Source organism: Pinus tabuliformis, chromosome 3_2 (assembly GCF_031772625.1).
Source record: "Pinus tabuliformis cultivar Carrire ecotype Pingquan chromosome 3_2, CPIR1, whole genome shotgun sequence".
NCBI lineage: Eukaryota > Viridiplantae > Streptophyta > Pinopsida > Pinales > Pinaceae > Pinus > Pinus tabuliformis.
Window position 1 is genome coordinate 1,019,228,539 of NC_142302.1, and position 27,353 is coordinate 1,019,255,891.

The window sequence follows — 27,353 nt, forward strand, 5'->3', positions numbered from 1 at the left end:
TGTCACATGGCCAAAAACCAAGCCATGTTTTCTTCTTTAAATGATTGTAACACCAAAAATATATATGTTGGTGATGATAGATCTCTTAATGTTGTAGGGACTGGAACTGTTCATCTAGACAATGGTCAGTTCAATGATGTATTATGTGTTCCAAACTTATCCTGCAACCTTCTATCTGTCTATCAGATAACTCATTCAGGTGAAGGTAAAATTGTTGAATTTTCACCTCATGATGTTGTAATCAAGGATCTAAAAGATCCTAAACAGATTCTAGCTACTGGTCTTGCTGATGATTCCAAAAGGTTGTATAAGTTTCACAACTTTGGGTCATCCCATCTTCCCTCAGTATTTGTTGCTCATAATGATGAAGTGAGCAAACTTTGGCATGAGCGGTTTGGTCACTTAAACTATCGCTCCCTTCAGCATCTATGTAAAGAAAACATGGTGACAGGTCTTCCTATGGTATCTTGCAAAGATGGTGTTTGTTCCGGATGTGTACTCGGAAAACATCATCGGGACAGTTTTGACAAACGTGCCTCTTGGCACGCCTCAGCCCCTTTACAGCTTGTGCACAGTGATTTATGTGGTCCTCTTCCTGTTGCTTCATTCTCTGGCTGCAAGTACTTCTTAACTTTCATTGATGATTTCTCCAGACGCACTTGGGTATACTTCTTAAAACTCAAGAGCGAAGTATTTACCACCTTTTTGGCCTTCAAAGCATTTGTTGAAAAACAATCTGGACATCAAATTCTTAAGCTAAGAACTGATAATGGTGGAGAATATGTTAAAAACACATTCATCAACTTTTGCACCGAAAATGGAATTCAAATGCAACATACTGTTCCATACACTCCACAACAAAATGGTGTAGCTGAAAGGAAAAATCGCACCTTAAAGGAAATGGCTAATTGTATGCTGCAATCTAAAGGACTCAGTCTTAGTTTTTGGGCCGAAGCAATTAATTGTGCAAATTATATAATCAATCGCACTCCTACTAAGGTTCTAGAGAATATCACTCCAGAAGAAGCTTGGAGTTCCATTAAACCAGATGTAAGTCACTTTCGTGTGTTTGGAAGTGAAGCATGGGCCCATATTCCAGATGAAAAGCATAAAGCTTAGAACCTAAGAGTGAGAAATGTACTTTTGTTGGATATTCTGAAGATGTAAAAGGCTATAGACTTATTCCATTTAAGTCCAAAAATGTTATCATTAGAAGAGATGTAAAATTTGATGAAAATAAATCGGCCTGCGAGCCTAGTCCGGCGGATGTGCCACCTCTTCCTATCTCTTCTATCTTTGAAAACATTTCTTCTTCTGATGATGAAAGCGAGGATGATAATCCTTCCCCACCTTCTCAGGATCCTCAACTTCCAAGATGGGTCCGTGCTACTCGGGATGCAGCAGGTGATCTTGCCGGTGATCCTACAGATCAGCGACGTACACGTTCTCAGTTTGAAAGAGCCTCTTCTTTACTGGCTCAAGCTCCAGTAAATCATGATCCTGACACTTTTGCAGAAGCTTCAGGCCATCCACATTGGGAAACAGCTATGAATGAAGAATATCATTCATTGATGACAAATGATACATGGGATCTTGTTCCTCTACCAAAGGGACGCAAACTTGTTAGATGCAAATGGGTTTACAGAACCAAGTATGGACCAGATGGGAAAGTTGATAAACATAAAGCTCGTCTAGTTGCTAAGGGCTTTTCACAGGTTGAAGGCATTGACTACACTGAAACCTTCTCTCCTGTTGCCAAAATGAACTCTATCCGCCTTGTTCTTTCCCTTGCTGCCTCTTTAAAATGGGAAGTCCATCAAATGGATGTTAAATCTGCCTTCTTGCATGGTGACTTGCAGGAAGAAATCTATATGGAACAACCCATTGGCTTCATACAAACAGACTCCAGCCTCGTTTGTCGACTTAAGAAATCCCTTTATGGCCTCAAGCAAGCTCCTCGAGCTTGGTATGCCAAAATGGATAGCTTTCTTTTAGAATCTGGCTTTTCTAGGTGTCATTCTGACAATACTGTCTACACCAAGAAAGTGGGCAACTCTCTCATCATCCTTGTTCTTTATGTTGATGATCTTATTCTTACTGGTAGTGATCCCAACCTTATAAACCATGTGAAGTCCAGCCTTAAAAAGAAATTTGAAATGACAGACTTAGGACACTTACACTATTTTCTCGGTCTTCAAGTCTTGCAATCCCAAGAGGGTATTTTCCTTTCCCAGTCCAAGTATGCTTGTGATATTCTTCGTCATTTTCACATGGAAGACTGTAAGCCAGCCCCTTCTCCCTTTCAGTCTGGAGTCAAACTTTCAGTCTCTTGTACTTCTCCTGAAGTTGATGCTACCTTATACCGTCAACTTGTCGGAAAACTCTTGTATTTAACCCATACTCGTCCTGATCTTTCCTTTGCTGTTGGCCTTGTTGCTCGTTTTATGCAAAACCCCCGTGAAAGTCATTGGAAAGCAGCTAAAAGAATACTTCGTTATGTTCGAGGTACAGTACAGTTTGGGATTCATTACAGTGCCAAAGCAGCTCCTCTGTTAGTTGGTTTCACTGATTCTGATTGGGCTGGTGACCTTGATGATCGGAAGTCTACTGCCGGTTATGTCTTCACTCTTGGTTCAGGACCTATTACATGGGCTTGTAAGAAACAGGCTGCCATTTCTCTTTCGTCAGCAGAAGCAGAGTATCGTGGTGCCGTGGAAGCTAGTAAGGAAGCCCTGTGGCTTCGTCAGATCCTATCAGAGTTTGGCTTTGAGCAGCAGCATCCAACCACACTTTGGTGTGATAATCAAAGTGCCATTCAGCTATGCAAAGATCCAGTCCAGCATCAGCGCAGCAAACACATTGAACTACACATGCACTTCATCAGAAAGCTCATTCATGACCATGTTCTTGAAGTGCAATATTGTCCAACAGATGATCAGGTTGCAAACATCTTCACAAAGGCTCTCACAGAGGCGAAGTTCACTAAACTTCGATATATGCTTGGAGTTCAGGAAGTTGTCACTAAGGGGGGATAGGCTCTAGTGCCTCCTTCCTTCTCCTATTGTGTCATATTTGTAAATCCTTCAATCCTATCCCAAGTTGTTCTTAAGGGGGGATGTTAGGATATTCCGACACATAGGATATAGTTAAGTTCAACTTGGTCTAGTATAGAGTTAGGTTAGAGTTAGGTAAAGTGTGTTTCTTTACCGTTGTACTTTTTGTAACTTACAATCCGACGGTCACGATATGTAGTGATCCGACGGTTCACTCTCACCTCGGTATTACCGACACTTGATCCGTGGCTTGACACCCGATTGGTCCATGAGTTCTATTTAAAGCGCATGGAGGGTCATTGTTCGGGTAATCCGTGCATGAGAGAAGCTTATGTAAATTTTCATTCTTTGATTAATAAATTGTCTGTACCCACGTTGGGACAGGCCGTGGACTGTTTCCCTCCTTGCACTCTGAGGGTTTTAACCACGTCAAAAATACTGGTGTATTGATTTGAGATCTGGTTGTGAGCGGTGTCCTTTTGGTATTCTTTCTGAGGAACTTACCCTGTAAATTCCTACACATTCTACAGCTTTATGACCAAATTTTCCACATGAATAACAATAGCAATGAAAAATATGTTGGTACCTGAATGGAAATCTTCGTTGGGGAATTGTCTTCCAAGGCTGTTCTTGCGAATCTTGTCCAATGAGGTCTACATGCCTATCAGATCTCATAGGTTCATTGTATTTTGTTGTAGAAGGTCTTGCTTCTTCTTCTTTGTAACCGAGGCTAGTTCTATCGTTGTAAGATCGTTGATTCTTGATGAGTTCTTCCAACACCCTTGAGCTGTTGGCATAGTTTTCGACAGTGTTTCCCTTCTTCACTTCCTTACGCAGCGAGACTACTTCGGCTTCTAATGCTTCCCTTTCTTGGTTGCTTTCTTCCAACTTCTTTTGAAGTGACTCTTCAACACATTTGTGTTCTTCAACTTCAATTTTGAGAGTTTGAACTTGTTCTTCAAGAGTATTGGAACAGATCTTCTCAGCCTTGAGCTCTTTTATAAGCTTGATAAATGCCATGCCACAACCCCATGGGGTTTTAGCCCACTAATTGGCGTTACTAACTTCAATCTTGAATAACTTACAATCCGTGAGGAATTACGAAGAGAGTTATATACTGATAGAAAGATATTTTTGAGTAGAGTATTCCTATAATGGTTATGAGACGAGAAACCATGAATGATGATGCCCAATGTGCCATGGAAGTTAAGGGTCATCCTTGGTGCTGCTTTGGTTGACATCAATGACAACCTCAGATCATCTTTAGATCAACAATTGAAACCCTCGAGCGGGAAAAAAAGCAATGTAATATAATATTTTCTTAAATTTTTACTTAGTCTATGACATGTGGATGACAAGTAATATTATTTTCCTTGAGAGAGGTCCAACTAGCCATTAGCTAATCGTTAAAAAAAAATTAAAAAAGGTAGTCTCTCCTCTAGTTGAAGGTTGTTGATTTGTGAGATCATTTGAATGCCATAATTTAGAACTTTCACTTTTGCAAGCACATTGTCTATTGTGTGAATTGATTTTCCAATTTTATGTTTATTTGATTAATGTTGTAACTGGGCTATTAATAAAATCATTTCATAACTAGTAATGATTACACAAGTGTTAGAGGGACAACCTATTTAGGGGCTACATAGCCATGCGAAGAGGGTGGACTAGGCACTAGTCTACTTCATCACTTTTGTTGTAGGTGGAAGGAATTTGATTCTTGAACTAAGAGTTGGAGCAATCCTTATAGGGAATAGCTTCAACTAGGTGAAAATCATTAGATCAGATAGTCGACCCAAAGATTGGGAATGTCTCGTTGGAGGGCACTCCTAGTTGGACTAAAATGTTGTGGAGGATTTATACATAGGCGTGGGTGATACACTCTTTTCAAGTCCAAGTCCGCCTCACTATGAAAAGTGCATGACCATCTTGAGCGTGATTGTGGTTCACAACGCGTTGATCCTGCTGGACCCACCAACATTCAAGGGATCTCCCTGATGTGAAGTACCAACTAGACCTCACACTGTTTGGAGTAGGAGTCCCAACAGTAGGTGGTGATGTTATGCCTTGACTGCGAAAACGCGTAGAGTGAAGTATGGTAACTTTGGTGAGAGCAAGTGTGTGACCCTGCGGAAAGTCAAGTGCGATGCATGAAGGTTCCAACACATGAAGGGAAAAAGAAGTGTTGATTTGGGGTAGCATCGGATGTGCTCTAGCCATGAAAATTCTTGGAGGGGCTAAAGCACATGGGATCTCCAAGACCCAAAAATGGTTTGGGGAAATTCCACCCAGATAGAAAGATATTAAAATAATTAATATTTTTAATGGCTTCCTAAGTCTAAACTTAGGAAAATAAAAATATTAATGGGTACTAATATAAAACTGGGTGAGAAGGTTCTAAATGACATGGATCAAGCCAAATCTAATCTTATCCGTTGATTAGAGATTTAATCTCGGCTATTAAAGACTCAACAGAAAAACTATAAGAGGAGGCTTGAGGGTCAATTGGAGATACACCAAGTTGATCAGTCGGTTCAATTTTCTGGAGTGGGGTTTGCTGAGAGAAACCGAACCAGTGATCAGAGTTGCAGCGAGGGGCAGCGAGTGCCTAGCAGAGAGACAGAGATAGTGTCGGAAGACTAGTGCAGAGGCAGAAAAGGGTACGTAGAGCGAGTAGGAGCCACGTAGAGGGCCAGAATGACTGTGTAGAGGGCCAGAGTGACTACGTAGAGGGCCAGAGGGCCTGCGTGGGTGACGCAGAGGGCCAGAGAACCAACGCAGAGCATCAATAGGCTGACGCAAAGGGTTCTAGGCTGACATAGAGGCCAGGAGGGCTGACGCTAAGCCTTAAAGAGGCGTTAGAGAGTTTTTCGTGGAGCAGACTTGTCGAATATCTACTTTCGAAGAGAGGTATTACTACCAGATTGATTTCTCTGTCGGGCAAGCCAGTTTGGCACCCAATTGTACCATGAAAAGTTGCTTAATAATAAAACCCTCAGAACTGTTGCATCGGTTTTCCCAAGTTGGGTTTTTCCGAGGACGATTGTCCAAAAATAACGATGTCCCTTGTCTGTTTGTCTATTTCTTTCAGTTGATGATCTATAGATGGTTGATATTGCATTTGTGTTTATTTTCAGTATTTATATGGTTAGATAACTTGTTAAAGAATAAAACAAGTAGGTGAAATAAACCAGAAAGTGCAAGAAAATTTCTAACAGGTTAGACTTAGAAATTTCAACAAGAAGTGCGCCCCTTGGAAGCCTGTAATAGTACGTGGCTTGAAAGGAGCACATGAGCGTAATGACATCACAAGATAAGATGCGAAATAATCCACAAGTTAAAGTGATGAATTAATACAACAACACGCATTCAACAAGATTCATACAAATACAAATGAAATAGTTCATAAGCCTAAGCATAAGTTAAATAACAGACATTAACAAGAATAGTCCTACTATATTCACAACATATGCATGAAAGTGTGTCAGCTCTGATTTTATTATATGTGAAAGTTCCATTCATACATACACCATTGACGAACCACTAGCCCCAATAGTGGAACATTAAAGTCAAGAACATTTGAGCAATCTAGGGCATCATGAATTAGGTGATATCTCTTGATTACTAACTACTTGTGAGTGCTTTTTATTTCTTTAGATTAGGATCTTCTCTTACTTAGATTATTAGTGTTCTTCATCAAACAACTACCAATGCATGAACATAAATAGACAAGCGACACAGAATGTAGGCTACAAGCTAGGGCCAAAACCTCTCACTCTTTAAGAGGAAAACGCGCACAAATTCTTCTTATAGAGATTCCAATTGACAAATACCAAGACCAGGACCCTTGACCTATTAGCCACTCCAAGACCAAGACACAAGTCCTCTTCCACCTTATCGATTACTCTCTCTCGGTTTCTTCTACTTCAGATCTTGCATCATATGAGATCACTGTAGTCATGTAATTATATCAAATTGAGGTCACTGTAATGAACCTCTCCTTCAACAGTAGAACTGAATCCTTATGTCTGAGATAGTACCGAGACTTTCTTCAAATAATAACACCAAGGCCTAGTCACACACTAGTGACCTTCTTCCTGAGAGGCACCGAAATACAAAGACCATTCTCTCAAAGATTAGACTTATATTTCAGCAGTTAGCCTTAAAAAAGATCCTCACCGTCCCTTTTCACCTCACCGAGTCCCATCTGAACTTGCCACTATAATTGACCACCGAAATTCAGAGTGTGATCCGAACTTGTTTTCTTATCCTTTTCGCTGCCACTGTGATCCGAATTCCCTTGACAACACCCAATCTCCACTTTTGTAACCTAGCCCGAGCTCCTTCTACACCCTTATCCGAACTCTGAAATTGTTATCCGAAAATCTCAGAGATATCTGAATTTTTTATTGAGGAAATGTGAAGTGCCTTCACACCTATATATAGTTGTTTGCCCATATATATAAGCCGACATGACCTCAACGAAGGGATGTCTCTATAAATAGTGAGCTAACTTGTGCCATTTACTTCTTTTGGAGGCCAACTTGAAGAGGAGGACTGTGCTTGTCTTTGGAGGGCTATTTTATAATCCTATAGACTAGAATACATTTGTAACATGCCCAAGAAGGGCTCTTCATACATGACATTAATTCTTTTGACAATTCCTAAAGGCTCACAATGGGAGCCATCTAAAAATAAAATCTCTTGCTCATGAAACCCATGAAGCAAGCCAATAATAATTTTATTTTCTTCTTTACATCATTTACAAAAATCACAATTACATGTCATTATGAAGACCGAACCTAGTTACACTTTTCAACACTCCCTCTTAACTAGGGAGGTATTCATAATGGTACTTGGGCATTCTCAATCTGAAGAATTTCTCATAAGAAGAATCGGATTGGCAAACCATCTGTATAGCATCATATCAACCGACATTGTTACATCGCAAGGCCTTGACTATATCGGTCCACAAGATCTGAGCTTAATGCTAGTGAGACCAAAAATTTATAAACACTCTCATCATTGTCTCTCCCGGAACATACCCTGCTCGGGTTCTCAAGGTGTGTTCCATGAGGACTATTGTTATCTTGGACTCCCCAGCCCTCAAAGAATATTGGTCCTCCACGACTACTCTTATCTTGGATGCCCTACTCGTCCTCAAAGAGTATAAAATGCCAAATAATTACCCAATCCTCTCATTTTGTCTTCCCAAGTGAAGACCAGAATGATGTGTCTATCTCTCCCTCTTAATTAGGGAGGACATATCTATTCCAATAAAGGAATGTACTCATTCCTACAGAAGGAATGTACCTAAGCTCCCTCTTGGCTTAGGAATTTCTAAGTTTCTTCCAAGTAAGAAACTTGTTTCCAGGCTCCCTCTTAATTAGGGACCTACAGCAACTCCTCAGGTGGAGATGATGGGACAACCAACTACTAGAAGAACTCCTTCCTTTGATGTCATGAATTTCTTTGTCACGGAGTCTTCATCTTTTGGGACTTCTTCATAGGGCACAAACCATCCATCACTTTCATCCATGAGTCAGTCATGTCATCATTCCTTTCATCAGAAAGTGATCCATCAGTCTACATTTGGCCTTGCTTCATGTCATGTTGCCTTATTCATGTTGTCTTCTTCGGAAGGATCTTACATCCTTCTACATGGTCCTCTTGGAAGACATTCACAGTTCTTCCCTTTGGAAGACCTGCATAAAGCCCATCCAGCTATTTGTTCAAAAATAAGAAATGAACACTTAAATCAAAATTACCTTTGTGATGGTCTTTTATCATGACATCTTCCAGTTTGCATCAGCATCCTACATACATGTTGACATATCTCCCAAAGATATCCATTGTCAAGGGTCTCCATCTTTTTCAGACTTCCATCAAAGTCTTCATATCTTTCCAGGAGATTTCCTAGTCAAATCATCTAGTCCTTGGATGTTGATTGCCTCTTCCATGGTTGCATAGTCCACGACCTCATCCTTCCTTTCTTCACATATTTCATTCCCAGGAACTTCCAATCAGAGTTCCTCTAATTACTGTCAACCACCTCATTTTCATATGAGGACATATTATGTTGATTCCATCTAAGTGTGACCCATGCCTTCTGGCATCCTTTCAGAGGAGGAGATTCCTTTCCTTTGATCATACTTCTCAAGATAGACTATTGATCCATGTTACCTGCAACGATATGACATGACATTATAGTATTGAATACAAACATATATACTTCATTTACCTTTAAGCCATCTAAGCTTCTTTCAACAGCTTGCGTGATTGAAAAGAGCTTCAATCCCTTGATCTATTTCATATGTCATCATACCATAATCCCATGAATTCCACAAGTTGGAGTTCCTGATGAAACACTTGCTTTCTCTCTAGATCGGTGAACCCTCCGATGAGGATTCCATCAAAGAATCTTGAGGATCTTGCATATCCCTATCCAGTAGATGTTACCCTTTTGATGTATGATGAGCCTTGTCCTGGATGACTTCTTCCTTTTCTTAAGTTTCCAATGAGGTCCCCAAGAGATATAACCTTCACAGCTGACTGCCATAGATTTTTGTTCCAGTGGTCCAACATGTTTCCCTATGGTGATGTAGCGAGCTCTTGCTTCTAATGCTTTTCCTCTTTCAGCGTCTTCCACTTCTTTGGTGAAATGGACTTCTTCTCTATCCTTCTTGTTATTTCCCTTCTTGAGTTTAGGACAACCTTTCCTGTATAGCATTGAATCTTACCTATGTTCTTATTTCCTTTCGACAAAATGTTTGAATGGGTGCTTGACCTCTAAAATAAAAGAACTTGAGCATGAAACCCATGCTTCAAAATAGCAATAATAATTTTTCTTTCATTTTACAATATACAAGAATCAAAAGTACATTTCATATTTATGAAGACCGAACCTAGTTACACATTTTTCAACACTTTTGGCCCAACACTCATACAAAGACCAACCTATAGATATTAAAATTCCAATATTTCACTATGCGGCGACATTATTAAACATAGGGTGTGTCTTGAGAGACAAGGATCTTGCTTATCATGGAGTGTTCCGTTCCATCATGTAAGCTCAAAGTGGTGTCTGGGATTCCGGAGCAACCTTACACTAGTTCTGTTATGTAGAACGTTGAGGAGCTATGCCTTTCAAATTCACCAAGAAATTTCATGAGGAATGGTTTACATTATAGTGGATTGGTTCAAGGTATGGAAGAATGTGGCAGTAAAGTGGGGTTCAGTTATCTGGAAATGGTTCCATCATGTAAGCTCAATGTGCTGTTTGGGATTCCGGATCAACCTTACACTAGTTCTGTTATGTAAAACGTTGAGGAGCTATGCCTTTCAAATTCACCAAGAAATTTCATGAGGAATGGTTTACATTATAGTGGATTGCTTCGAGGTATGGAAGAATGTGGCAGTAAAGTGGGGTTCAGTTGTCTGGAAATGGTACAGCAAATATATGTTGGAAGTCTACAAGCATATTTGGGATCCTGGTATTGATATGCAGGTTATGGATTGCTTGAGGGAAAGAAATATCCGTAAGGGAGGACTATAATGTCCCTTTTCCAAGTGGTCACCGACTCAGTAGCCTATTTGATTCTTGTAGGCTATAGGGGAAAAAAGGGGATCAATTAATTTAATTGTTTGATTTTCACTTGAATGAAAAGAGCAACATTTAGAAGCGACAATGAATAATTAAATTAAAAGGGTGTTATTAGCATATTGGAAAAAAGGGGGATCAATTAATCTAATTGGTTGATTTTCACTGGGATAAAAAAAGCAACATATAGAAGTGACAGTGAATAATTAAATTAAAAGGGTGCTATTAAGTGACTTTGGGCAAAAATAATAACAGCTTTTTAAAGTCACTTTATATTTTTGAGCGGGAAAACGGTAAAAAAGGAGACCCATGGTACTTGGATAACCCATGGTATTCTAATTACCCATGCTAATAAAAGGGAGATTGGAGCTCACTCTTGAGTGGCATTGGTTATTGTATTTGATAATTGATTTGAGAGCTCTTGAAGCTTGAGTGTAAGGGTGAGAACTCGAGTAAGGATTGGTCTTCTGTGGTGAGACATCCACCCTAGCTAATTCTAAGACTAGTTTCAATGGTGAAACCATCCACCCTAGCTGGTTAAGAGGAGGGATCATTCAGATTTCTCACTAGTGCTCAATGTTGAAGGTAAAAATACTATTTTGTGGGAAAATCCGAAAATCTCTTCTTTTTGAAGCCAAATCCCTCTCTTGGAAGGCTGAGTTATCTCTTGGGAGATCAAGTTCTTTGGGAGGCCGAAATTATCTTAGAAGCCGAGCTTGTTTCGCATAGATGCCAAGCATATTTGGAGCTGCATACTTCTTTGGGAAGCCGCTTTATTGGAGGAGAAAGAATTTAGGATAGAGACTGAGTTCTCCTATTTGCAGGCCGACAGGCCAAATTCTCATCAAGGATGCTTTTTCTTGTGTAGGCCGAGTTCCATTTGGGGGTCAAGTTAGTTGGTAAAGCCAGCTGTTTTCAGAACGCTGTTCTCTTGGAGGAGGTTGTGCTTCTTTGAAAGTGAGTCTAAATATTATTAGCAGGCCTAGTTTCATCTTCTCAAGTTTATTACAATGGCCGAGTTTATTTGTGGAAAGGTAGAGTTATTTTAGTAGCTAAGTTTATTTGCGGATAGGCAGAGTTTATTGTAGCAACCAAGTTTATTTGTGGAGAAGTTGAGTTTGTCTTGTCGAAACTGAATTGCTGAGGAAGGACCGTGCTACTTTGTGAAGGCTACAATTCTTCGGTACAACTCACTTCAATATTACCTCTATCAACCATTCGTACAGCGAAAATGTGCCAATTTTCTTAGTTATTCACAGGTTCCAAATTTTGTATTAATGGAGTGATTGGCATGTATTTTTATGCTCCAAATTAATAAATAAATTAGCTGAGTTATTGCTGTTCATGTGCTGAGTAAGGGTTTCTTATTTGAATGCATGCAAATGTTTGAAGAAATGTTTTCATGCAAAATGTTTGTGAAAATGTATGAAAGAGAATTTTGAGAATTATTGCAATCAGTGAAACATGAATCTCCGATCGCTCGCGATTAATCACGAGTCAAACTCTGCTCTTCCCTCAAACGATCTGATTCAACTCTAGGCGAGTCAAACTTGTGCGGACCAAGTTTGACTTGTGGTCAACGCGATTTTGACTAGTGACTCATTGATTAATTGCGATTTAGGGGACTACGGCTATTTCAACCCTCAACTCGGCGAGCACAGGTTTAACTTTTAGGGTTCCCACATTTTTCGCTTCATAGTTTAGTTAAGTTAAAAATTAAAAGTTGGTCCATAATTGACTTCACTGTTCAGGGCTACAACTCATAAGTCAAGAAGGTAATAGAGTCATGGTTTCAGTTTCAATTTACCCAACGTAATAGAGTCGTAGTGTAATAGAGGCGTAGTGTGTAGTGTGCTCCAATGTAGCTTCAACGTGTGCTCTGTCAAAGATTTCAATAGAAAACCATTATCATATCATTTTAGCAGCAATCAAGAGATTTCAATCACTGCTTTTTTACTGATTGGTACGCAGTATTTTATAAACTTCTAGAAGTAGATGCTTCTGGTTCTATGTAGTCACACGTTAGGAGTGAGGACCCAGTACTTTGGATCATGTTTGGACTGATAACATATATGAAATACTTATTCAATCATGATATTTTGGAAATTTATTGTGATTATGCATTGTTTGGACATGGCTTTATTGAATATCAATGAAAAATGTTTTTCCTTAATTCAATATATGTGTATATCTTAATTTATTGGATTCACCGATTTTTCCCCGATCCGATTAAAACTCTTCGCTCTTTTGCCTCGCCGATTTATTGCTGATTCCGAGTCTGGTTACATTGATTGCAATATTTATTGGCATATTTTGGTTAGGGACACTAAACTGGGAATGTGGGAAAAGGATAAACGAAGCTTAAAACTACCAAGTATAAAAAGATCAAGTTATTTTCCATGTTTTGAAAGTGGTAGTCAATTGCAAACATTCCTATTTTCACTTTAACAGTACCTAGAACTGACAAGGTAGCAGCATAGGAAACATTAAGCCAAAATTGTAGAGAGGCATCAAAAACTTTGTTGCCAGGGTACCTTTTTATCATGAAATCCATAAACTTGGCATTTGGATGCAGATGATGGTTCAAGTTGCCAGCTATGATTGGACACACTTTCTGAGTTATCAGTGCCATTGCTAGTTGCACTTAAAACACTTCCACTTTCAATTTCACGTATTCCATGTTTCGTAGAAATTTTTCCTTCGGGAGTCTTCATAATGATAGCTGAATCTGGATTTGGAGCTCTGAATAACACAACTATTAGAAACCTATAACTATATGCAAAAAGAAAAAACAATAATTAGTTCACTTTGAAATAAGTAAATTTGAAAAAGCTGGCTTACTTGTGGATTGCACAATATGAGATCATTCTTGTCATTTGGTTTCCATTCCTATAGAAGCAATGCAACTGTTTGTCCAAGACATATATTAGACAAATCAAATTAAAAGTTAAAAAATCTCTTAAAATGACAAGCAATAAAATAAGGATATCATAGTCAAAAATAGATTTGCACAGTACATAAAAGTTCACAAGCAGAGGCAAGACATACAAGCATAAAAACACATTAATTAAGAAAACATACAATTTCTAGCATGTTCTACATAGCTAGTTTCTCTTTTCCAACACACAAATGTAATTTAGTGGACCTTTATAAAGTCTTTAAATGACTAAAAAAAACATACACAACTAATCCCAATCTATAATTATAGTAGTAGCTATTGCTCCCATAATTACCTGTAACAGTACAAGTAGTGACAGTTTGAGTGATTATTACCTAAATTTCCAACAATGATTGTTGTGTTACTATACCTATCTACAATAATTCTGAAGTCTGAGATAGAGTTCAGTATTCCAACAGTTCCACGCAGTCAATACTGTGGATAACTTAAATTCATTCTCTCAACTAAATGTGCTTTGTTTTATCCAAACCTTCTGTCAGAATATATGCAGTCATCTGACTTTTCCACAAAGCTTCAATTCAATAGCAGATTAATTTTTTTTTTAAATAGCGTCAATCATCAGTGTGTCCTTTCCATGATGATAAATGGGGTTCTTGCAAGTTTCACATAGCATTGATTGTTAGCAAAATTTATTCAACTTCCTACTCCAAAAAGCTTCTTTTGCTGCTAATGTGCTACATGCTAAGCCTCTGTAGAGGATAAGCTACCACAATCTATTGTTTGCTGCTCCAACATATCAATCCTTTTCCAAAATAGAAAGTATAGGGAGAAGCTAATTGCCTATCATTTGTACTTTCAATCCCAATTGATGTCATTATATCCAAGATACTCCTATGCAGATTTGCATACAGTGTTTTTCAAACCATAATATAAATAGTATTCAACAGTATGGCATAGACACTGTTACCCACCAAAAGTGGGTGATCCATAGAAGAAGCTTTTCTCCTACTCATCTCTTCCAACAGGAAACCAGCATTTCGAGAGAGTCACTTTGTAGCCGATGAGATGTGCCATTCATATCTCCACCACTTGCATCAGTCAAACTAGCTGTTCGAGAGAGCCACTTTGTAGCCGATGAGATGTGCCATTCATATCTCCGCCACTTGCATCAGTCATATGTTTCCTCGCCCATTTGCCAAGAGGACATGTTGGAAGGTCGGCTTCAGATCAAAAGGTACTATATTCATTATGCAATCAGGTGCTTATGCTTGTTTGTATTTGGGCATTTTGACATGGATTATGGATTGACTTGGAAGAAAGAAGGGTCTTGGCCGTAGTCTTGTTCCCTCACCTTAAATGGAGGGTTAATTTTTTATCCTAGTCTAGTGGGACCTCCCCTAATGGCTCATGGCTTTAGGAAGGGGGCACTACTTGGGAAGCCATGATTAAGATAGTGTAGCCCCATCTATCCCTATTTCATACTTACCACCTTCCATCTTATATTATGAGCCCCTATTCCACCTCTCTTCTTCGGGTAAACTAACCATTAGTTCATCGATATTTGGCATACACACATCCTCATACCTAGGGTAGGGCTTGGAAATGCACCCTAGGAGGTTGATGTAGCTGAATGAAAAAAGAGCATATGATGGTCACAAGAAAAACAAAAGAAAAATCAAAATGCAAAAGATGGTTGGGACTTACAAATTAGCACGTGGGAAAAAGCCAAGCATGAGCTCTACCTCTATCATATGACCATCACCCAATTCCTGAGCCAATTTTGCCCCATCTCATAGAAGACAAGGAACCCTTGCATGTCCCAACCCCTGATGGGTGATGAACAGCCCAATCCTAAAGAGGGTAATGAATCATGATTGTTATACATCATACAAAGCAAGCTCTAATTCCTTAAGCTACGAGCAGTAATATAAGGAAAAAAAACAAGAAAAAGTAAAAAGCAATATAAAGGGGTGGAAAAACAAAGACCGAGGTAACTCATGCATCCACGATTTCTCCCTCCTCACATCTATACACCCAGGATGAGGTATTCCATCATAGTTGGTCCCTTTGACCATGGCACTTGCCCATGAAGTTCTTTCCCCATCTGTTCCATCATTATTGGCATGCCACCTATCAATTGAAGGGTGGGCTAAGGACATGTCACTTCCCTTTGGGGGTTGGGAATATTTATTTCTATTAACCACTCCTGCGTAGGGAGGTAACACCATTACGTGACTAAGACCTCAATTTTGGAAGAGAAGCCACACATGAAGTGTCATTATGCCCATTTCTTTCAAGCTTGGTTCACTTAGATGCAATAATGATTATTGTACCTGATAACGAAAGATGCAACACTAAGTATTGTGTATAATTGGCAGTTGGTTTCATCTATAGGTCTGGGCAAATTAACTGGGGTCTGGTCTTGTAGAGGAACATATTGACACCCACAGGTGATGTGTTGAGAGCCATGGGACTCCGGACAGTTGCAGAGCATCATTCATAGCCATGGGCATCACCCACAATGTTCATGGATTTGCCTTATTATTCAAAGGATCAAGCACCTGGACTAGTTTGCCCCCAGTCCGCTTAGCAATCTATACATGGTGTGGTAATTGATCCAGGGCCCAGATGAGGTTTGTCTCATGCCTTGTGACATGGGAGGGCTAACACCGTCTTCAATGCCCTCAATGTTGGAGCAAAGACAGATTTTATCACTTCGAGACCCATGAGACCCAGTTTTGTGCCCCAAACCCACATTTGGGGTCCACAGGATGATTCGCACCAAGGTACAAGGGCCAACCCCTATATCTTGATTTTAGAGGCCTTCCACACTTGTTATGGCACCAAAATGCCTCAATGTCAACCCTCAAGAAGCCCACGCAAGCATGAAGTCAACATTTCGGCTAGAATTTTGTGGAGATAAAATCAAATTTGCAAAAGTTTCTAGGTCAACTTGTGAACCAGACCATTACTTGGACATTATTTTATGATTAGAGGGGCTTGTAGGCTAAACTATGATATGTTAGAGCACATATTATATATATATATATATATATATATATATATATACATAGGGCATGTAGGCTAAACTATGATATGTTAGAGCACACACACATATATATATATATTAGAAATATCTCATTTGATCTCTCATCAACATCACACTTGGAATATAGAGGAACTCACACTTGCTCCTTTGTGGACTATATTGGATCTTGGATGCATTTTGATGTTTGGAGCTAATTTTTGGATATTCTTTTGATTAATGGATGGATTTCTTGCATGTTGTCTTGTAAGTACACTTAATTATTGAAGATCTATTTTCTACATCTAGACTCTAATCTATGGAATGATTGATTATAGTTCACGCTAAATTGTGCCCTAATTTTATTATAGATTAATTGAATGCTAGTTAGATGAATGTTGCATGCATTACTCATACATGACATGTTAAGAATTGTCCTAGTAATGAACTCCTAGTAGCTCTCCCATAAAACTCCATTATTTCATTGAGTGGGTAAATGCTTGAAATTTGTTGCTAAGGCATCAAATTTCGACCTCCTTAAAAACAAGATTAGCTAATCTAACATATCCTTGACTCCACATGCCCAAAGGACAAGGAACTAATCTAAATTGTTTGTGATCAATCTCACATTTTCTCCATATTTCCTCTCTCCTTATTTTGGTCCTTTCAATGCTAGTGAAGGAATCTAGGGCTTGGCGTGAATTTCTAGGAAGAGAAAACTTTGGTGGTTAGAGAACCTAAACATCAAGTAGATAGGTTTTTCCACAAAACCTATCAATTAGGTGGGAATCCACTTCAATTTCATCCATAAATTCTCTTGCCCTAGGTGTTTGCCCTAAGAGGGAAACCTTAGTTTCTCTTCCCCCGACTTAAGGACTTTCTTGAAGGTTTCACGAGCCTTGGCTTAGCTCATATACATTGTAAAAAACCTTTTCTCCTTTCCTTGACCTTGAGTTACTCAAACACTTGTCAAATCAATCATTTCCTTGTGAAGCCTTGAACCAAAATTGTGTATTTCTTAATGACCTTCTAGCAAGATCATTTCAAATCTTAACCCTAGAATACCTATACTAAATCATCTCTATCCTACCAAGACTCCTTCAATCGGTGAAAGCCCATAAAGAGCAAGGGGTTTTGGCTATGGTCATAGTGGGTCGCTACCCCATTATTGCTTATAAGTCTAATTTACACCTTGTAGGGTTTCCCCCTCTAAGGCCTGTGGGTTTTGCGACAACATTTTTGGCACTGCTGCCAAGGAGGAAGCTAGTCTATCTTCCCCTAGATTGAAGCTACTAGGCTCCCTTCATTTGAAGAGGTGATTTTTCCGACGACAAGATAGATCCTCTTCTAGTGACTCCTAAATTTCTTGGTTTTGAATATCTGAAGAATAATATTGAAGAAAACATAGCTCCTAGGACTAGAGTTGCTATTAGAAGGGGAGAGCATACTCCATCCCCTATTAGACAACCTTTATTCCCTAATACCAACCCTAATCCCAATCATAATATCCCAATGGCTTGTTGAGAAATGTAACTAGTTTTGGTCTTCGTAATTCTATTTAAGTCATGGTGTAATAGAAAATTATTTGTAAAAAGAAAAATTGTTTATTAGCATGGATTTCATGTTTATTTATTTTGTTTCTAGGTCAAAATCGCCCATTGAGTGTTGTTTTGTGTCTTGAGTCAAAAAACTCTTAGTCTTAGTTAACCTAGTAGGGGTCCTAAAAGGGACTCCCAAAGGGACAACTGCTAGATCAACGGAAACAATGGAGACTTAGCCCACTGTCACCTCAGCCAAGACTCCCTACTCTTTACGGACTTTCATCGATGGGACGAGACCTGGTACATAGAAAGTCACTTGTGAAGGAAGAATCAACAAATCGATGTGAAGTGACTTTAATGGTCCTTTTCTTAGAAGGACGTTAAAAGTGGAGCTTGTTTGCTCTTCAAGCGAGGTACAAAGCTTTCTAGGATAAGGAGGGGGGATTTAAGGGCTAGGTTAGAGGAATATGCCTTGTAAAGGGGTTTCCCAATCCCTAAAATCCTTATTGAACTTGATTTCCCAAGTGGTTCTTGAAGAATTAACTTTTCATAACTTTTCCAAGGTATGGCACCACACGGGACCCAGTTTGCCCAACCTAGGTTAAGGAGAGAGAATCTAGCAACCAATGATGATCTTAACCCAGACAAGGAAGGGGAAAGGATCAAAACAAGAATTTCCACTTAAAGGTGTCAAATTGATCCTATGAGGTACTAGCCTAGGGAATACCAGGGCAAATTTTGATCTCCGAGCTAGGGCTTGGGATATCTCACAACCCCACCATCGAAATGGCTTCAAATTTGGAGGAGACCTTGAGGACACAACAGCATAGTACAAGCTCAGTGATCGAACTTTTTCTATGGCTATTTTTTCGGGAAAGTGATGCCCTAGGTGACCCAACTTGGCTAGACCTAGAAGAGAAGGGGAAAGGTAAAGAAAAATGGTTCTTTGAGTGACCACCTATTGGTGGATCAGTGCCTAATCCCTTGGGGAGAATGGAGTCTAGGAGAATGATGAGAAAGGACTATGTTTCTCTATCAAGGGATTAGACATTGATCTACCAATAAGTGGTCACTCAAAGAACCATTTTTCTTCGACTTTCCCCTTCTCTTCTAGGTCCAGTGAAGCTGGGTCACGTAGGGCATCACTTTCTCGAAAAAATAGCCATAGCGAAAGTTCGATCTCCTAGCCTCTACTGTGTTGGTGTGTCCTCAAGGCCTCCTCCAAATTTGAAGCCATTCCGATGGTGGGGTTGTGAGATATCCCAAGCCCTAGCTCTAAGATCAAACTTTGCCCTATTATTCCCTAGGCTAGTACCTCATAGGATCAATTCGACACCTTTAAGTGGAAATTCTTGTTTTGATCCTCTTCCCTTCCTTGTCTGGGTTAAGATCATCATTGGTTGCTAGATTCTCTCTCTTAACCTAGGTTGGGTCTACTTGGTCCCGTGTGGCCCCATACCTTTGAAAAGTTAATTCTTCAAGAACCACTTGGGAAGTCAAGCTCAATAACGATTTTAGGGATTGGAAACCTCCTTTACAAGGCATATTCCTCTAACCTAGCCCTTAAATCCTCACCTCCTTATCACAAAAAGCTTTGTACCTTGCTTGAAGAGCAAGCAAGCTCCACTCTTAACCTCCTAGGAAAAGGACCACCAACGTCACTTCACATCCAATTGTTGATTCATCCTTCACAAGTGAATTTCTATATATCGGGTCTCCACCCATTGGTGAAAGTCCGTAAAGAGTAGTGAGTCTTAGCTGAGGTGACAGTGGGCTAAGTCTCCATTGTTGCCCTTGATCTAGTAGTTGTCCCTTTAGGAGTCCCTTTTAGCCCCCTACTAGTTTGAGCATTAACATTTTGGCATCGTTGTCGGCGAGGAAGAAGGTCTACCTCCCTAGTGAACCATTCAGGAATGGATTCATTAAACGACATCTATAAGCATTCCTCCGACGACTCCACTCATTGTCCAAACCCCTAGTTTACTTGAAGGTGACAACATTCCTCCTTTAACTAAGGTTGTTGCGAAAATAGGAGAGTGAACTCCATCATCTATTGGAACCGCCCTTTTCCCTGAATTTGAGAAAGTCAGTGACCCATCCGCAAAGATGCCATCTAGTTCTAACACTAACCCAAAACAAGATCAACCCAAGATGACCAAAAGTGAAAGATGAGTGATGAAATTGAGTGATGATACCAAACCATTACCTGAGAAATATAACCGATGGTTACCCAAGCTCAAAGGGGATGCTACTTGGACTGCCCATGGCTTTATTGAGGAATTCTATTAGCAAATGTCCCCTATGATGATCTTCAATGAAGATAGGCTTATGATGCTTTTTGCTCTATCACTTGAAGGACAAGCAAGAGAATGGTACCTTAGCCTTCCCCCAGCATGCATAGAAGACTCTGATGACTTTGAAGACCTATTCATAAAGAGGTGGTCATGCAATGCCCAAGGAACATTTAACATTGAAAAATTCTACCAAATAACCAAGGGAAGGGAAGATGTACAGGAATTCATTCAAAAATTTGATAGGGTAGTCGAGGATAGACTTGATCATTTGAAACCATCCGAAGCTAATATTCTTGATATGTTCATAAAAGCGGTGGGTGGCCACTTAACCTATGTTGTTGTTGCACCGGTTTTCCCAAGTTGGGTTTTTCCAGGGACACTAGTCCAAAAATAACTGTCATTTTATGTGTGTGTGCTAGCATTTCTTCCAGCGTTTATTTCTTCCGCGGTTTATTTGCGTAGGTTGCGGTGTGATTGATTCAGTATTTGTTGTAGCAAACAGTAAATAAATTGTTAAAAATCATTTTAACAATTAGGAGAATTATTTCCAGTTGCTGCAATAGGATTGAGGTTCCCAAATTTTCACAGGGATGTCGTCGGAAGAATAACAATACCAATTTCTTTGAAAGAGATTGCAAAACTTCCGAAGCAACAACAACAAATCAAGACGTCCCTAGGAATCCAAGAAGAAGAATTACAAATCATTCATATTCCTGACCGAACACTGGGTGTGAACCATTTATGCTCACTTTGGCTATCAATGACCTCTTCTTACACAATTGTATGTTAGACTCCGAGGCTTCCGCAAATATCATGCCCTTAAAAGTTATGAAGCAATTGAGTCTCAACATCACTCGACCGTATAAAAAGGTATGTGGTTTTAACTCCAAGCCTGTGGAGGTGGAAGGTCTCATAAAAGACCTTAAGGTTTCTTTGGCTAGGAACCCCGACATATCCCTTCTCATGGATGTTGTTGTCATTGATATTCCTGATGTGTGGGGAATGTTATTATCTAGGAAGTGGGGGGCTACTGTTGGGGGTCATGTTCAAATGGATTTATCATATGCTACCATCCCACAATCTGATGGAAACCCTTTTATCCTTTATAGGGAACCCACCTACCTCTCTCATGTGATTAAGCCTGGACCATATTACGAAACACATGAAATTGAGAAGCCTTCTCCTATTCTCCCGGCTCAAGAGGTTTGTATTCTCAAACGACCAATGTCTAAAACAAGTAGAAAGTGGAAGCCTAAAAAAGAGTATAAGGTTGGAGACTTGATCTTGGTCGATAAAGACCCAATGCCTGTCAAGATTCATGGAAAAGTTGGGGAGGACCATTATTACATTGCTAAACTCGACAATGAACTTTGACCTGAGCCGGTCAAATTAAGTCGTATCACCCCTTTCCTTGAGATTTGATATTGTATCATATGCATGGTAGAGTAGAATGCATTGCATGTTGATCTTGGATTAGAACTAACATCATGCGATATTTCTCGTGCTAGATTAGATGCACTTAAAGTAAAATTTGCATATTTACGTTTTTGTTGATTTTACGGCCTACCACTAAGCATGGGTGATCATAGGACACCGTGAGAAGCATGCTGCCCTGTGGGTTCAATCGTTGATATGTGCAAGTAACAGGTTTGCGCTAACCAAGAGATTGTTGGAGTTCTCGTGACCTCTCGTTCAAGTAGCTTCATCCACTTTTTCGAGAGATCATGTCCCAGTTGGAGCCAGATGTTACCCACCATTTTGTGGGTGATATCCCTAAGAGAAACAAATTCTCCAAAATGGTCCTTAACTGGCAGCCAGTATCCAGTAGCCCATTGCAGCCACCAACTAGCTCGTTGTGCCACTTCTCCGCCACTTGAGACAGCGATGTGGTCCCTCACCCATCTGTCATAATCGTATGTTTGAAGGTGGGCCTCCCAAACCTAAAGGTATGACTTGTTATTTGGTATATGAGTTTTGCTTATCATGGACACTTCTGAGCATGGATTAATGGGGGGATTCGGCAGAAAGAATGGGCTAGATCTGTCCCCTAGACCCCTTATGGATATTAACCTTCGATTCTAGTCCTGTCGGATCTCTCTTACTGACCATTTGGCTTTAGGGATGGTATTTCATGGGAAACCCTGATTTTGGTTGCATGGTTCTGCTCCCTCTTCCACATTTATTGCCCCCTTTTCCACTCATATAACCTCATTCACCATTTCTCCCACTTGGGTCCACATTCCTCCACTAGGTTCACATAGGGTTAGCTTTCCCCCTCCCCTTGCCCAGAACAGAAAATCAATGAGTTATTTATGCCATAAGTGTCAAATCTCGCCCAAAACTTAGAAAAATTTGCCAAAAACTGAAAAGTTTAGTTTTTGAGACCTTTTAGGTGTGTTATTCAGAAAAATTCAAATCATATCTAGCACCTATGTAGAAAATATCCAACAAGCCAAAATTTAGATCCAAGCTAGATTCTTAATGCCCAAGGGGCCAAATTTCTAGAAAATTTGAATTATGCAATTTTAGAGTATTTTGACCAGCTTAATGTGTTTTTAGGTCTTATGTATCATTGATATGAATAAGAATTTGCAGTCGTAATAAACAATGAGAAATTAGGGTTTAGAGAACAAACCCTAGGCCAAAAGTCTTGAAGATGACTTTGTCCAAACTTCCCACAATTTACAATGAAGTTGCCACCTGCAAATCAAACTTTTTGAGACCAAAATCCTGCAAAACCCACCAAGAATTCAGTTCCATCAGAGATGGACTTGGGCAATCTAGAGCTAGGAAAGGCCAAAAGAAAGGGGAAAAAGGCCTAAATATGCCTACGGCTATGGTCAAGAGGCCTAGTAGGCCACATGACAAGCCTAAGAAACTTTCCTTTATGGAAAGGAAGGGCCTAAAGGCCCACTAGGGGCTGCAGCCTAGGGTTTTGAGGCCCTAAGGTGTGCGACACCCTAGGGAAGGCCTCAAAAGAGGCAGCCGCAAGCCCTTTAAGGTTGCGGCGTAAGGGAGAAATGGGGACTGAGGGCAAGCAGAGGAGCCGAGGGGAGAGAGGAGGCCGAGGGAGGCTTAGAAGAGGAGGGCGGAGGCCGAGGAGGGAGGAAGCGAGGTCGCAGAGGAGGATGGAGGCTTGGGGGAAAGGAAGAAAGGCAACAAAGGAGGTCGAGAGGGAGAGGGAGGCTTGCGGCAGGTCAAGGAGGGGAGTTCAAAGCCCCTAGGGCTCACAGCTAGCCTCAAGGAGGCTAGAAACATTGACGCAGAGAACTAGGAGGGGAAAACCAGGGATAGGAGCCCTAAAAATTTGAAAACCTTGCTCCTGAAAATTATTTTTCTTCAGCTCTTCAATTTCTGAAAATTCTTTCGTGGTTGGTCTTGCAAAAAAATTTAGAGACTAGATCTTACCCTCAAGGGCCTAGATCTAGCACTATTCTATTCCAGTTTCTTCTCTTGACTTCACTTACAAAAATGGAGATAAAATGCCCAAATCCCCAATATATACAAAAATCTTCTAAAATCCCAAAACCCCAATTAGAAAAAATAATATGCAAAATTAAATTACAAATCTATTTACAAAATTTACAAATGTACAAGGGTTTTGAAATAAATTTTGAGAAATAATTTTTATGGAGTTTTTTCTTTGATAAATGGCTAAAAACACTTTAGAAAATTAATGCACACTATAGCCTTAGCGAAGTTTAAATCAACCACATAAATATTTGGAATCCAAAAAAGGTCAGTTCATGTCCACAATTTGTGAACTTGGAGACCAAGCACTAGGGAACTTGCAAACACTATATATATTTCTCAAGAAAATTTGTTAGACAATATGGCGAATCAAATCATCTAAGATAAACCCAAAATCTATCAATTGAATGACTTTATCCCAATCTAATAGAAAACAAATTTTAACATTAACCAACACAGTATAGACAAGCCCGTACCCAGCACATACCACAAATCAACAAACATTGAACACCTTGAACTGCACCCCAAAGTCTTTATTATGATTCAAATAATTGTTCTAAGTAGGACAATAGTGTTACATCAATGCTCCAGCATCAATTTCTTAGCCAAGCATCATATGGATTTTGAGACAAATGACTCTAATTTATAGATAAATCCTCCAAGTGGAAAAATAATGGCTAGTTGGCTTCATCCTTGCCAAAATAATCTCAGTCGTTGATAAATCCTTGATGATCTTTTAATATTAGACATTGAAAATACTCATTTTGAGGAATTTTCGAATTTCTCATTAAATCTCTTTTTATTATCTCAAAATTAATTATTTTGACCTAATTTCCTCAAAAAAATTGACTTTGACTTAACCACTAATGTCCAGGGTCCAACTTTTCTTGAAATTTCCAATATTCCCTTGGTGAGGGACCTCCAAAAATTAATTCTTTTGACACCCACCATCTTTTCCAATTGGAGAATTTCATTTCTCTAGACTTTTAATTTTGACTCTAATTAATTAAATTTATGGCATAGGATTTTAATTTAATTTTGCCAAAAAATTTAAATAATTGACACTTGAGGGGATTAAATATTTTTTCCACCCTCTATCTCAATGTTGAATCACCCACCACTGGGAAATCGAACTTCCTTGATCATTGAGTATCCGCAACTAATGTATTCTCCATCTACCCATCGACCTCCTCTTATAATCTCCAGTTGGGACTCCAACGGCCAAGATTAAAACTTAATCGATGGCCGACATCATCTTCAAGGCTATTTCTACGAGTTTCAAGAGAAATTTCAGCTTTCGCAATTAATTACTATTAATTAACCAGTTTTTCGAAGTTAGACTTAGGAAAAATTTAAATGATGGTCAATTAATTTAATTGAGTTATCTCTAGGTGGAATTTCCATAAACGATTTCTAGGTTTTGGAGAACTCCTATGTTTTAGCCTCTCCCTCCTCTTGTCCTTGAGTTTTGTATCTTCCCTCTGCAATCGGAGCCCTCTCGTTAGGGTTGACGGTAACCACTGTTACAACCCTTTTTCTTGGTCATTTATGCTACCAAAGTCTACGAGTTATCTTCCCAAATAGATCCTCCTAAATCGTTGTCCCTTATGCACGTTACAGCCCTCTGGCTTAGGTTCTTGATCCCTCCAAAAGTCTGCTACAGGTATGTGGCCTGCAACTAGGGCATAACAAAAGTTCAGACTTGATCTTTTGAGGAGAATCTCCTTCAACCTTGGCACAGAACCACCCTTCTTGGCTCCCTCTTTTGGTCGTTGCTTCTACTCTTTATGCAGCTCAAACAGGCTTGAGAAATTAGCCCAAACAGTCCTCTTAAACCTTCGCTTGGCCTCCTAGAGATCTGCATCCTATTTTAGAGATATATCTTATGATGCTTCACACTTTCAATGTGTGGAATGATGTGTCTCCTCACTCCTATTTATACCTTCTCTTAGGCCAGCGTCTAGCCCTCTCAAACGGTCTCCTCAAGTCAAGGCCGACTTGAATTCCCTAGAACAATTAGCCCACACAACATTCAAAAATTAATATCTCACATGGTAGACCTCCTCTCTTAGTGCTTGAAGTTGCCCCTTGTTCCTCTAAGGGTGCTCTTCTTGGTTTTGGCCCAACTCCTTTGGGTGCAAAATCCCAAACCTTGGGTTGTTAGCCCAGAAGTGACTTTGTGGTGCCAATTCCTCCACAACCTTGAACCCTAGGGCTTGGAGTACCTCCCAAGCTACAAATCTCAACATCAACTTGACTTGGAGGGGATCTGACTTGTCACTTTTGGAGCCAAAATTTACATTTTAAAAATTCAAATTTTTATCTTTCAAAAGTCTCAATGGGACTTTGACTCAAAATAATTTTCATTTGAATCAAGAATTTATAAATATTTTTTACAATGATAAATACAATTACATCAAGTGACCAAATGTACATTATGAAGACCAACCAAAGTTAAGAATTCAATACAACTGAGGGTTTGAAACCTAGTTCATATTCTGCAGTTTATTTGGTTTTCACTATATTTATGAGGGTTTATAAAATGGCCTCAGTAGTATTGAGAGATCAGTATAGATTGGATGGAGCCTCAAATTTTGGTGCCTAGAATGCCATAATTTCTTTATTGTGGGAAGAAAATGGTCTCAATGATTATGCGACTAGTGTGATAGCCATTCCAACATATCCACCAAAACTTGCAACATACAAGAAGAAAGATGCCAAGGCAAGGAGGATAATCCTTGATGGAGTCAAGGACCATATAGTTTTGCATATTGTTGAGTTAGATACAGCGAAGCAAATGTGGGATACTATTTTGAAACCGTTCCAGGATATTACCAGTAACAAAAAGTTACTTCTTACAGAAAAGTTGAGGAATACAAAAATGCATAAGGGATAAGACGTTACTAGTTACCTCACTAGACTTATATTGGTAAAGGACACGTTAGCTGCAGTGGGAAATAAACCAAGCAATAACGAGATGGTGCGTATAGCCCTGAATGGCTTTACGAAGTAGTGGGATGTATTCTTCATTCATGTCATTAATAAACGAGACACATTACCGAGTTGGGAACAGTTATAGAGCGATTTCACTCAAGAGGAGTTAGACTTAGTCTTCTCAGCGGCAACATCAATAAAACTCAGAAGCGTGAGGAGTAGTAGGAGAACGTAGCCCTAGCCAGCAAAGGAAAAGTGAAGGAGTCCAGTAAGGGACCGAACCCAAAAGGTGAGAAGAAGAAGGACCTTTCCAAGGTCAAATGCTATGGTTTCCATGAGTTTGGCCATTGTGTCAACAATTGTTCATAGAGGAAGAAGACTGATAAGAAGGGAAAGAAGCAGAAACTAGCTTCAGTGAGTGCAGATGAGCTCTCCAACAAAATGGATCAAGAATTCGCACTTATTGCTTGCCTATCTAGCTTGACCTCATAGGGTGTTTGGTATATAGACAATGGGGCATCATTTCACATGACAAGAGT

At 39.6% G+C, this 27,353-nt stretch overlaps 1 protein-coding gene across 4 annotated transcripts in view; it reads right to left on the reverse strand.

Annotated features, from left to right (window-relative positions):
- The window catches only part of LOC149184051 (histone-lysine N-methyltransferase ATX5-like), a 274,187-nt gene that overhangs the window by 40,495 nt on the left and 206,339 nt on the right, over positions 1-27,353 (reverse strand). For all 4 annotated transcript variants that reach the window (XM_089417380.1, XM_089417381.1, XM_089417382.1 and 1 more), the window contains 2 exons: positions 13,492-13,556; positions 13,185-13,392 (listed from right to left, as the gene is read on the reverse strand). In XM_089417380.1, the coding sequence (XP_089273506.1) occupies positions 13,185-13,392; positions 13,492-13,556 (273 nt within the window). The remainder of the gene's footprint in view (positions 1-13,184; positions 13,393-13,491; positions 13,557-27,353) is intronic.